Raw genomic sequence first — 13,863 nt, 5'->3', positions numbered from 1 at the left:
AGGAATGCACCATATTGGATAGATACAGTACATTCCTGCCCTTTTACTTTGGTGTAGGGTAGTGCAGCCGCCCTACACCAAATCCCCATATATGAGGGCTTCTACCTAGCTGCAAATTGCTTACCTTAGAATATGCCCCAGGCACCAGACTGGATCTGGAATATTTTTTTTAGGAATTCCCTAGCGCGCCAGTAGGTGGTATCGGGTAGCACCACAGGGCATTGTTGGCGTCGTCCACAACAGAAGTGAAGTACACGGTGCCTTTCTAGGTGCTATGATCTCAGTTCTTTTTTTTTGATAATCAAATTTATTTGCATTTGTAAGAAACAAACAAACAAAAGAAAGCAGGTGATTACACAGTAAGTCAAAGTCCATCTTCGGCAGACCGCAAAAATCCCAGCCATAAATTACACCTTTCAAGCCAGTCCCATCCTTGGAAAAGCAATATAACAGTATAGGAGAAAGAACAGGGACATAACTCAAGACGGTAGATTCAGCCTTTTGCCCCATATCTTATGAAATTTCTCAGGACATCCCTGGGCCTCAAAGAGGGGTTCTTCTTGAGCCGCACACCAATCCACCCCAGTTGCCACTTTCGTACGGTAGGAGGTTTGGCCTGAGCCCAGGCCACTGCGATGTCTCGCTTGACCACCGCCACCTCTGTGCCCAGGAAGCGTTTGTCGGCTCTGGAGCCATCCAGGCCATCGAAGACTCCCAGAAGAAGGCGTATAGGATCGTGAGGGATCTGCCAACCCAGAGTCTGTGTAAGCTCAGACACCACGCCCGACCAAAAAGGAGCGAGGGCAGGGCATAACCAAACCATGTGGTAGAAATCGTCCGGAGCTTGGCCGCATCATGTGCAGTCTGGGGATGAGCGCATCCCTGCCCTATATAGGTGCTCAGGAGTGAGATAAGCCATATGAAGGTAGAAGAGTTGGATGAGAAGTAGTTTTGAGGAAGTCGTCAGAGTTTTGGGGGCCATAAGGGCATAGCGCCAATCTGCCTCCCCCAGGGGACCCACACAATCCTCCCAACGGGTTCGCAGCAAGTCTAGGGTGGCAGGGCACCCCCCACCTGCCCAAGATTCCCATCATAACCTGAGCCTCCAGCGGGCTAAACTCAGGAAGCAAAGTGCCTGGTGGAATGTGTGCAGTGAGGGCACGGTGGAGTAGTAGATACATGTAAAATTGGGTGGTGGAAGAGTGATGCTGTTGCAGATCTGAGAAGGCCCTAACATGATCGCCCACCCAGACATCTCCAAGTAACAAGATCCCACTGCTGAAAGCCCTTGAGGGACGATGTTTCACTGAGCCATGTGCCGTGCCACAGAGGTGTATGTTGGGTACGTCTCTCGTCCCATCTTGTGTAGCACAGGGCGGAGCGCTAGGCCACTAGTATTGTCCTGGTGATGGGAGGAATTGTTTGTGGAATGGGAGCCCCGTATAAGTAGGCTTGGATTTGTGGAAAGTCCATAGTATGGAGTTCGGTCCGATAAGCCGGGTCAGACCAGCCGCCAGTAAAGCAGTCATGGACCACAATAAGTCTAGTGGCCAAGTGGTAGAGATGAAGATTCGTCATACCCATGCCTCCATCAAAGGGGGGAATCCGGCAGTGCGCCAGGGCTATACGTGGTCTTCCACCTCCCCACAGGAACCTGGTAATTACCCCATAAAAGTCTCGGAACCAACTACCCGGAAGGTGAAAGGTGACGTTCTGTAAAATGTATAGAAAACGGGGAGAATCATCATTTTAAAGAGTGCCCCTCTTCCAAGGGGATTGAGAGGGAGAGATTGCCATGGCTTGAGGTCGTGTTTGGCTTTCGTGATCAGGGGTGTAATGTTGAGGGCCCAATCCAACTCCGGGAGCAGAGACACCCAGATCCAAAGATATTTGAACAATAGCCTCCCTAGAGAGATGCTAGGCTGCCAGTCAAAGCAGGCCCTCGAGGGATGGAGGGGGACCGAAGTGGACTTCTTTGGGTTGAGTCGCAGGCCATAGGCGTTCTCGAAGGCCCGAGCTCTCCAGATCAGCTAAGAAATGCAGGATGTTGTCCGCATAGAGGGATAAATCATCCATCTGGTGGGGGTCCCAGGACCATCCTCGGGGTCGTTGCGTGTGAGGCAGGCCATGGGCTCCATTGCCAACGCAAATAGGAGCGGCAAGAGAGGACACCCCTGACGCGTACCTCTTCGAATTGGGAACACCTCCAAGAGGGCACCGTTGGTCAAAACTCTGGCTTTGGGATTGGAGTACAGGACAAGGATGAGGCGTCTGAAATGGGGGCCAAACCCCATCGTGGTGAGAACATCCTCCAAATAGCCCCAGTCAACTGTGTCAAAGGCCTTCTCAAAATCAATGAGCAACAGGGCCAGGTATGGCGTGAGGAGATGGCGATGGGTCAAGGCAAGGTGATGGTGTCCTATACAATGCAGAGTACCGCGATCCGGCACAAAGCCACATTGGTCTGGATGAATACATTTGTGTAACAATGGATGGAGACGCTGGGCCAGGGCTGTGGCAAAGATTTTCATTTCTGTGTTAATTAAAGAAATAGGACGATAGTCCGCACAGGAAGGAGAAGGTGGCTGGGTCTTGGGGATGACCACTATAGTGGCGACATCGGTCTCGGAGGGAAAGGTGCCCCTCTCAGCCACATGGTGAAAGAGGTAGACCATGTGGGGCACCAATAAGTCTCGGTAAGTCGCCTAGTACTCTTGTGGGAAGCCATCCGGCCCTGTAGTCTTTCCAGAGTGCAGTAGGGAAATAGGCCCAGGTCTGTTGATTCGGCCTGGGCAAGGCGGGGTAATTGAACCCCTGCTTGTTCCAGCAAGCCAACCAGAGAGGCCCCGGGTGGCCGGGCGGAATAGAGCTGTGCGTATTAACCCGCGAAAGCCTGGGAAATTCCCCATGCAGTGGTTGGTCCCATCGGCATCTCGAATTTCGGGGATCTCGAATTTCGGGCGCCTGAGGGTAGGAGACCAAGTTATGAAGCAACTTTCCGTTCTTGTCGCCCCAACCGTACATAGGGGCCACAGAGGGGCACCATAGCATCTTGGCCGACTCCAGGGAAATCTGACTGATCTGATCCCGGATTGCCGCAAGCTGTCTGGCGGGTTGAGCGGCATCCATCACTGCAAGGGTCAATTCCAGAGCTGGGTCAGGCGCTCAGTCTGTGCCGCCCGTTTCACGTGTACCAGACCTCTGGCTATTCCACATAGGGTAGCCTTACCGGCCTCCCATAGTGTGCTGCAGAAGCGACCGAACCCTGGTTAGCAAGAAAGTAGTGCCGCAACTCTACTGCAAGCGCGTCCTTAATGTCCATGTCCTGCAAAAACCATGCGTTCAGTCGCTAGACCTCTCGCACCCCATCAACGGTGCCTCCCAAGTGGAGGGAAATGGCAGAGTGGTCTGAGATACCACAGGGGGGAATAGGGATGCTAGAGACCTGTTGTCAGTCAGTGGCAGGCAGGAGGACCAAATCGATTTTGGAGTAGGATGGTGGGCCAAGGACGTGTGAGTGTACTGTTTCGCCCGGGGGTTCCAAACCCTCCAAGCATCACAGTGACCAAGGGCAGCCGACCAATCGGACAGCCGATTGGAACCGGTGAAACGCGATGAAGACGGATCGCCCGTTTTTTCGAGTGGCAGTTGCATAATTGCATTGAAGTCACCTCCAATTATGGTCTGACCCAGGGGTAGGGCGGAGATCATATCTGTAAGGTGGTGAAGAGTAGAAGGTAGTGTGGCAGGGGGGATGCATGTTGACAGTAGGTTCAGGACATGACCCTCAAGCTTACCAGACATGGCAACGTAGCGGCCCTGCGTGTTCGTCATCACATGGATAGGAGTGAAGGGGAGACCTCTCTGGGTTAAGATGGCCACCCCGTTAGAAGTCCGCACGAAACCGGAGTGCCACACCCGGGCCGGGAAGAGGAGACCATATCAAAGTCCCAGAGTGCGGAGTTTTCTTTTGACTTCTGCAAACGTGTAACGCTGGGCCTGCACCTCTCTTGTATAATCTGGGAAGAGCATGATTGTGTTTTGGTATTTCGGGGGACCCTGGGCCCGAGCCTCTCTAAGGATGGCCTCTCTGTCTCTGAAGTTGAGAATCCGAATGATGATGGGATGGGATGGGACCCCGGGAGGAGGCCTGGGCGCCAGGGAGCGTGTGCAAACACGCCCTGTGGGGTGTTTTAAGTTGGGGGATTAAGTCCCCTTGAATCTTGAGGGTCCCTGGGGGCCAACCAGCCTACCAGGTACCTCCAGTAAGCACCACAGAGTTGCGTTGCAGAGAGGTGTAAAAAAGGGGTGGCCTTGGACCACCTCTCTGATCTGGTCGGCGGACTTTCTCTGGTTTTGTAAGAGTGAAATGTCCAACTAACTATAACGTCCCTGAAACCTATAGTTTTTTTTAGTGCATATAATATATATGTATATATATATATATATATATATATATATATATATATATATATATATATATATATATATATATATCTCTGTGTTGTTAAAGGTACAACGTACATTCATTTTTTTACACATATACACATATCTATATCTATCTATATATATATTATTTAATATGTGCTCTGGGGTCCCCACACGTGAGCGGGACTATTCATTGCTTAGGACTATGATGAGGATTCCCCTGGAAAAGAACTAGGATTTCAGATAAGCAATTTATCTTTTTCAATACAAAAGGTCTGTGGTGGTGTCAGTGTACAATCGCCTCCCCAGATCTCACTGCTAGTATAACGTCTTTCAGTGCTATGACGATTGACCTGAAGCTACAAGGTAATGAGATTGACAAGAAAGTCAACCTATTGTAAGCAATGGGCAGCCCTAATGCCCACTTTAAGTATTGGTATTCTCTGCAATAGAACTTTGACAACACACACTAAAAGCTGTACAGTACTCGAAACCAAATAAAGTAATCCTCTCTCTTACGTGCTAGGCTCTCTCTAGCAGCAGGAACACTTGAGTCAGAGAAACGTTCATCAGTGCTCCAATGCACTACAGATGTCAGCTTGGAGTGAGTTCTAGCTTTGGATGGGTCAGGAAGAACTTCATTCTGTGCAGCAATTCCATCAATGTCTGCAACTCATCCATTGTGTCTTGGAACAGTCAAGTCTAGACCACAGACTGTCTCTCCAAAGCGATCGTCTTAGTTCTATGGGCTGCACCGCGTTAGGACTGCGGAACTGGGAGAAGATGGTCTAGAAGCACATCAACAGTGAGCCTATGTGGCATCTCTGAGATGTCCGATACCTGGGGTACCGAATAAATTTGCACTGTGGAAAGAGGCCCACAGGGGTCAGAGGCCAGCTGCTCCCTCAATTGCGTCATGATGGTCAAAACATCACGTTTGAGTGATTCAAACTGAGCCACAGAAAAGCATAATCCTGAGAACAAATAGAATTAATTACAAAAAACATTTACCAGACTTCCTAATGATTTCTAGTCTAGTCTATGCAGGTGGCTGCTCCCTCGTAGGTGAGAACACAGCAAATCGGGATCATCTGTCTCCTGTCTTGAGGAGGCTGCAGAGAATTCAACTTCTACAAGGGGATCGTGCGGAAATGGATACAGACTAATCAAGGGGTCTGTTTGAAACTTAAGGAAGATACCTTTTAAGAGCAGGTGTCCTGCTTCCCATACCGGATCTGAAGGCTACTTACAAAATACTGTTGGGTTTTCACCCTGCTCTTTCACACAATACAAGGTATTTTGTGGGTGTGAGGGTTCAAATACAAATACCACTGGAGATAGCATGCATTAAACATCATTACGAAGAATACTGAACCTGTGCATTTTATATTAAGCATTCAGGGGCTTATTTACAAGCCGCTCGCGCCACTTTTGCGTTCTTTTTAACATGGGAAAATTACGCAAAAGTGGCGCAAGGGGCTTGTAAATAAGCCCCTCAGTGCTTAAGTGCCAACTTAACTAATTAGTTTTTCAGAGTAAACCAGCTAAAGAGAACTCCTGCCTCCCATTCAAAACTCCATAATGATTACAAACGGGTAAATGTACACAGAGAGGCATACATGCAGAAGCAAAGGGAGGTGGACACAGCCAGTAAGAAGGATACATGGTGCGTGCACTCCTTGCTTCATTAAATGATAAGAAAAAACAAGAGGGGGAGGCAGAGGGATGTGAGCTAGGTTCGCCCTCCAAAACTAGTACCTGTGTCAAAGAAAATGTGGGGTTAATTAACGACGGGCAGTCAATGCATTATAACCTTGTTTTTTTCCCCCCCTTTCCTCAACAGATTGACCACAGAAATTCTGAAGAGTCGTATGATTATATATATAATTTGAGTGCTTATTGCTAGGCATTATTTTCACGGTTTTTGGAGTGGAAATCACAGGGCTGGACATTGTGATGTCCTGAGGAAGAGCTGAGGGGTACAGCTCGAAACTAGTTGGCCATCTACTAGGTTCCCGGACCCATTAGACAACCGGCTTTACCTAGAGACCCACCCCACCTTTTAATATATCTGCTAGGAGCACGAATAAAAGTATTTTTTCATCCACTAGTAAGATATTTTTAATTTGCACCACTCCACTCACTTTTTCACATTACACCACACATAGTCCTCACTAATAGTGCTCCTTCGTATTTCGCAAGTCGTAGCACGCCTCAACCCGCAGCGGGTTGAGAGGGCCCCTATGATGAAGCATGTCACCGTGAGGCAACTCCGGTGAGTGAGGGGACTCAAGAAAAAGGGTATCCTCCCCCCCTTTTCCTTAAAAACACATCTATTCAAGATAGTGACCCTGACAACATAGCTAGGTTCTTTGTCCGACACTTCGGATTTTTTCTTCATTAAATGATAATCAGGGCAAAGATGGGTTTTCATAAAAACTCTTTAATTAATCTGTACATGGATCTTCAAGCAGTAAACAAGAGCTGACTTCAACGCTATGGTGCCTTCAGTGACAAACTCAGAACCAGATGGACAGAGAATTGCCCAACAACTACTTCCAGATACCTTATAAAGGAGAGCTTTCATCAGGAATGTGTCAAGATACCATCTTTCTAAGTGACAACTGCAGCACACGAGATGGCAAACCGGTAAGTATCACTGCAATGTCACAGACCACCAGACCTTTTGTTGATCTACAATGCTCCATTAATGCCTTATGCGGGGGGATACGATCCAGGCTGTGCTAATTCTGCTACAGCCTTCATCACCAACACTTTTTCTTTACAAAAAGGGTAATGTATAACAAATGCTGCTATCTTTCCTTTTTTTCTTTGCAGGTGAATGCCTTTTCATCAATGTTGGCCAGTTTGTCAGTTAGTTGGATTTTGGAATGGTTATCTACATAACTTACACAGTCAAGGTTGGCCGTGAAATTCCCTGAGAAATGCAGTCAATTCTGTCTTACAGCTGCCTCTCAGTATCAACCAGCGGAAGTTGTGATTAATGTTCGTTTTGTAGTTACCTCCCACTAGTACCAGCTGTAGGTTGTGCTGTGTTCATCGAAATGGTGGGACTGAGGTAGTTAATCCTACAGATAGAAGCAGCCTGGTACCTGGTAACCACAGCTGAACCCTGTTATCACAGGAACGGTGCCTGAAAAACAGCCCAGTGGGTATTAGTTGCAGGAAGGACAGCCGGTAATGGTTGTACGACTGCAGTACCGCTCACTAGATATCAGTTGCATGGTGTCTGTAGTGATATCTGTTGGTATCAGTGCATGACTTCTGATGTCCTGTCTCAGAGTTATCACCAAAGTGGCATTGATGGTTAAATCCTGTGATCATCAGTTCTGAAGTAATTGCAGCTGTGTCATCAAAATAGCATCCATCCAGACACAGCAGAACAGTCCTGTCACATCAGCTGCAAAATACAGCAATGCAGTCCTCTGTGTATCAGCTGCACTGACTTTGCCCAATGTCCTTTGGCTATAACCAGTTGTGGCTGCAGTGTGATCCTAAATGTATCAGCTGTGTGATGAAGTAAAGTCCTGCAGGCGACAGCAGTGAAGGCCAGTAGCTATTGGACTCCTGATGACAATACTGAATCAAGTGGAATTTGGTGGTGATCAGGAATAAGATGAAAGCAGGAGTATCCTATGAGTATGAGGACTGTTGATGGCGGCACAATCATCTGGACCTCAGCTCATCAGACAATGAAGTACAGTCCCGTTGTATCAGCCGCATGCTGATTTCAGCAGTATCCTGCAGTTAGCATCTGTGTGGTGAAGTAATTTGTCCATCAAGACACTGCTGTGTTTATCTGTGGCTCCCCCATCTGGACTGCTGGTGCTGTCCGTCAGCAATTTTGGGGGGTGACTTTTTCTTTACGCTCCTTAGTAGCTGGAAAAAAAAAAAAGACAGAAGGTTATCCCTGAGCTATAATACATGACCTGATTGTATCACAAAAGGTTTAGAATAATTACACTTTGAGTTGGAAGTTGGTGTATGTGTCATCAGATAAAGAGAACTGGAGCAAGGTTAAAGAAACCTCAGCAAAAACAAAAAGTTATTCATTTGTTTCCAGAAAGCACAGACCGAAAGATGTCTCTTTAAGTCTGGGTCTGTGTGACAAAGCCCAAAGCATGTGCCACAGGATTGTGATAAAAAGTCTGACTCACTTCAGACTTCAAATACAAAGTAGCGGCATTCCAGGTCAATAAAGCATATACTGTATTACACGACAACTCTACCCCGTATGAGCTAAGACACAGTCACTGTGAAAGCTTAGTAATGAATGGAGCATAGATCGAGACTCAAAGCATTGTCTCTGGTACAGCAGACCAAAGGTTGATCTTGGCACCATTTCCCTAAAACTTCTCTTTCTTATAAGCTTGCCCCATGAGAGTGGTAAAATTGCTAACCACTTAATGAACTGAGCATCCTCACTTGAGGAAATTGTGTAGAAATCAAATTTTTCCTGTATTGTACAACTACATTGGTGTTTTTTGTCTTTGGTGAGGGTGTTTACCTCTCACGGGGTACCTCTCACTATTCTTTATGCTATGAGATGTAAATGGGGGTCAGTAATGTTTATATGGTGTAACAGCTGCAAAACGTACAGGCCCCCTTCATATATTTCTCCAGGTCTTGAAATGTAAAGTTGCCTGGGTTACACAACATAAATTGAGCTGTATCTCATTACAGTTATGTTGTGTTATAGTATTCAGATCAGCAGGGAGCAAAGATACATGGTTACACGGCATCAACAGAAGTGTATCTTGTTGCTAATATTTGTTCCGGAAACCAAAAATGCATAGCCAAAGCCAACAGGGCTCACCCGAGACACTTATTGGCCATTTCAATGCTTGTTGTTTACCCCTGAAGGCGTACAGCGAACACAGCCATCACTTTCATGAATATCCAAGGAGCACCGGTGAGGCCAAAGGAGAGCACGGAAACCTGACCGCAGGTAACGCCCGTGGGACTGCCCACCTTAAACCGCAGGTAACACCTGTGGGATTGCAGGGTGTGGGTAGGAAAATAAGCAGCCTGTACGTCCAAAGCTACCCTCCAGTCTCCTGCATCCAGGGCAGATGGAACCTATGCCAATGAGCCCATCTTGATGGCCATGTGCTGCAGTAGGCAAGATAAAGTGGCTTGGATGCTGAAGAGAGGGTACGGAGGTAAAGGCACTGGGTTGTACACTGCCCCTGAGGCCCTGGATGATGCTGACGGGACCCCCAACTCTGGCTTCAAAAGGATTGCAGGGGACGGGTCATGTTACTGGCGTGGACAACCTTGGCATTGTCTTTGTGTCAAACCCCTTCTGAAGCATCAAAAGAGGCGAAACTGCTGGGAATACTGTCGCACAGGTGCAGAAAGTGGGAGAAAGTACATGAGGCACTGGAGCAACAGTGAGAAAAATCTCCCGATCAACTTCAGCACCTGGGAGTATTCCTACACATATTCCTAATAAGAAATTGTAAATTGCACCAAAGAATGATTTGCGATTTCTTATTTGGAATCGACTAAAATGTATTCGGTAGAAGTGGGTGCAATTTGCACTGGTTTCTACCGAATGTATTAGAATTTTGTGACCCAACCTATGTATTAATAGGTTGGTTCATGAAATTCCGATTCATAGTGGGTTGCAATTCGACCTACCTCATTAATATGCATGAGGTTGGTCACAAATTGAGACCCACTATGATTTTTTAGAGTCACGAGCATTGTGGCCTGCTTGGGTCAACAAACCACGGTGGCTTTCATTTCCTTTAAATGAAGCAATCTTTTTTTGGGAAATGCATCCTGGTTTCCTAAAAGGAAAACTGGATGTGTTTAGACAAGAAAATGCAGGAGGTCAGTATTCCCAGCAGTCTCAGTCATCCACACTGAGATCCAGGACAGAGGCTGAAGCATCGGGATCATAGCCCGAAGGACATGGACCCTCCATTCCTGTGGTAAAGTACGAAACTGTACGTATTGAGATTTGCTCTAAAGAAAGGCAGCCTGTGCGGAGTCAGATGTGACTTCAGCACTTTGATCAAGAACCAAAACAATGTTAAAGGTCTGCTGTCTTCTGGAGGTGGTTGGTGACTGCCTGCCGTGAGTCTGCCTTCAACAGCCAGTCATCGAGGTAGGGGAAGACTGGTACCCCTGCTCTCAAAAGGTATGCTGCGACCACTGCCATCACTTTCGAAAATACCTGATGCCAAAAGGGAGTACTTCAAACTGAAAATGCTCCTGGTCCACTTTCAGACACAAAGAAGGACCGTACCCTCTCAATGGCTGATTTGCCAGAACGGGCCAAGTCCTGCAAGATGGACATGTGGGTCTCCGTCAGCTGTCCTGATTGTGGGTGGAACGTGTGGTGGGATAAAAATATAAAAAATACAACCTTAACAACGCAACTTTTACAACGACATACCATTACCACGCATTTTTTACAACGCAGGAACCTTTACAACGCATACCATTACAACGTAAGTATTGGTAAGTATATAATTTTATCTAATTTATTATAAGTTTGGGTTTTTGGGTAAAGGGTATTTTTAGGGTTCAGGGTCAGTTTTGGGTTTTTGGGTAAAGGGGTATTTTTAGGGTTCAGGGTCAGTTTTGGGTTTTTGGGTAAAGGGGTATTTTTAGGGTTCAGGGTCAGTTTTGGGTTTTTGGGTAAAGGGGTATTTTTAGGGTTCAGGGTCAGTTTTGGGTTTTTGGGTAAAGGGGTATTTTTAGGGTTCAGGGTCAGTTTTGGGTTTTTGGGTAAAGGGGTATTTTTAGGGTTCAGGGTCAGTTTTGGGTTTTTGGGTAAAGGGGTATTTTTAGGGTTCAGGGTCAGTTTTGAGTTTTTGGGTAAAGGGGTATTTTTAGGGTTCAGGGTCAGTTTTGGGTTTTTGGGTAAAGGGGTATTTTTAGGGTTCAGGGTCAGTTTTGGGTTTTTGGGTAAAGGGGTATTTTTAGGGTTCAGGGTCAGTTTTGAGTTTTTGGGTAAAGGGGTATTTTTAGAGTTCAGGGTCAGTTTTGGGTTTTTGGGTAAAGGGGTATTTTTAGGGTTCAGGGTCAGTTTTAGGTTTTTGGGTAAAGGGGTATTTTTAGGGTTCAGGGTCAGTTTTGGGTTTTTGGGTAAAGGGGTATTTTTAGGGTTCAGGGTCAGTTTTGGTTTTTTGGGTAAAGGGGTATTTTTAGGGTTCAGGGTCAGTTTTTAGTTTTTGGGTAAAGGGGTACTTTTAAGGTTCAGGGTCAGTTTTGGGTTTTTGGGTAAAGGGGTACAGGGTAAAAATTAAATACAATTAAATTTAAATTACATTAAATTAAATTGATTAAATTAAAGTAAATTAAAATAATTACATTAAATTAAATTAATTAAATTATATTAATTTTAATTATTTTACATTTAAAAAAAATATTATATACTTACCAATACTTACGTTGTAATTGTATGCGTTGTAAAGGTATCTGCGTTGTAAATACATGCGTGGTAATGGTACTTCGTTGTAATGGATCCTGCGTTGTAAAAATTGTGTGGTAATGGTAGGCGTTGTAAAAGTATGCGTTGTAACGTCATACATCCAAAGAAACGGTAGGCGATAGCCTTGATGGACACTTTGAAGGACTCATTTGGCTGATGGATTGTCATCCACCGAGAAAATGGAAGATTCTGTCCACAGAAGGGTGGCTATGTGCTGCAAAATATACACAAAAGAGATTTTAGGACTGCATCAGCTGGAAGGGCAGGGGCTGCCTGTTTTCCTTGATGGCCCGGTAGTTCCCTTTGCAAGCCACGGCCTAGGCCACAAAAGGACTGGGAGACCTGTTGGGCTGGCAGCAGGGTTTGCTGTTGTCAGTATTGGAAACTCCTACCTTAGCCTCGGAAGGGGCGAAATTGGTGATGGAAATGTCTTGGTGGGGCAGACAGGCCCAAGGAACAGGTCATCCCTATACTGCTTAAACCTTCTTGTCTTATGCGTTGAAATTTTTTGCAAAAAGGGTTTTGTAAAGACCAAAGAGTAGCTCTGGATCTGCATCTGAAGGTGCAGAAAGAAAAGAACGCATGGGTGCTGCTTATATGGAATGCATAATTCTACTTATCGGCATGCAGCTGTGCGCTTAGAAGTAGCCATCAGAAATACGTTTTTGCCAATTGTGCATTAGGTATCTATTTGTGATTCTATGTGTGGTATTTAGCTTGTGTGCACTAAAGTACATTTTCTTCTTTAAAAGTAAAAGTACTGCCTGGACAATGCTTTATTACTGAGTTTCCATCTCACATCATTTCCTAGAAGGAGCCTTAGGTTTCTGTGCCCTCGCTACCTTGATGTTAAGAGTTGGTTTTCAATTTAGGATGACAATCAGTCGGGGGAGCCCTGAACAAGCTCAATTGATACAACTGGGAACCCAGGAATCCTGCATGCCTTTTCACCCTAAACTGTTCTTTGCAAAACATGACTTCTTGGACAATCAGTTGTAAACATCAGCACACAAAACCGATTGTGGTCTACAACAACTGAGTGCATATGGACCCAGAGAAAAGTCCACATAGGAAGATCAGAAATTAGCTTGAAAAATATTGGCCGTGAGTGATGGAAGACTTAACGGAGGAAAAGTGTCTTCCCACTCATGATATATACTTGTTGATCACTGTAACAGAAATGATCTGAACTCCTCAAAGGAAATCATGCCGATTTTTTATGGTGTCTGAAGTAGTAGAAAGTTGAGTAAGAGATCTTTGTTTAGGGTGCAATTTGCACTCCTTTGAGGAAGCATTGGAAGTAAATGCTCCCGTTTGAAATTAAACTGATCCTTAATGTTTTGAAAGACTAAGAAGGCTGGTGAGCACCCTTTTGCAAGGTGAAAGTTAAGGAACTCAAGAATTTGTTTTGTCACTACTTCAGTTTGCCATTTTTTGAGGACTTTTTCAGACACTGGTGAAAACAAAGTCTTGAATTCAAATTACAGATCTATGACTTTGTCCTGAATGTTCATGGTTAAGGGAGATGTCTACAGCTGTACATGCCTGCACACACACACCGAGCCATGATTAGCAATACCTGTAGTATCAATTGGACTTTATTCATTGTCAAGTGATGCAGAGAACCCTGGTTAGAAGTGATAGGAGAGTTTCTTAAACTGTTTTGGAGGGAAACATTCTGCAAATGACTCAATGCTGATCCAGCAATATATGACAGTGGTAGAATAGGAATAAAGATACATTCTGGCACTTTTCTTGCTTTTCCCAGGACTTTGCTTCCTTATCTAGAAGTGAGGATGCTGACGGTGCTAGTCTTTTGCCATAAACAAAAGCTGTTGTGATCACAGAAGACTGTGCTGGAAGCTTCTCCATCACCATAAAGTTTAAAGCCCACTCCTTTCGTTTGCTGCATTTGGTATCCAACGTTCTGTAGTAGGGGATCTCTGTGTATAGTCATAATCTAGTGA

The 13,863-nt window shown here is 45.6% G+C and overlaps 1 protein-coding gene across 6 annotated transcripts in view; it reads right to left on the bottom strand.

The window, feature by feature from the left end:
- Positions 1 to 6,855: 6,855 nt before the first annotated feature.
- The window catches only part of TTLL5 (tubulin tyrosine ligase like 5), a 1,026,293-nt gene continuing 1,019,285 nt past the window's right edge, over positions 6,856 to 13,863 (bottom strand). For 4 of the 6 annotated variants that reach the window (XM_078659927.1, XM_078659929.1, XM_078659932.1 and 1 more), the window contains one exon: positions 8,196 to 8,328. In XM_078659927.1, the coding sequence (XP_078516053.1) occupies positions 8,322 to 8,328 (7 nt within the window). In that variant the 3' untranslated portion in view covers positions 8,196 to 8,321. Of the gene's footprint in view, positions 8,329 to 13,863 lie in introns of all 6 variants that reach the window. The other 2 variants (XM_078659928.1, XM_078659931.1) reach the window with 1 other exon arrangement.

The sequence above is a fragment of the Lissotriton helveticus genome, chromosome 9 (genome assembly GCF_964261635.1).
Source record: "Lissotriton helveticus chromosome 9, aLisHel1.1, whole genome shotgun sequence".
NCBI classification, from domain to species: Eukaryota; Metazoa; Chordata; class Amphibia; order Caudata; family Salamandridae; genus Lissotriton; species Lissotriton helveticus.
This window is presented reverse-complemented; position numbering and strand designations above follow the sequence as displayed.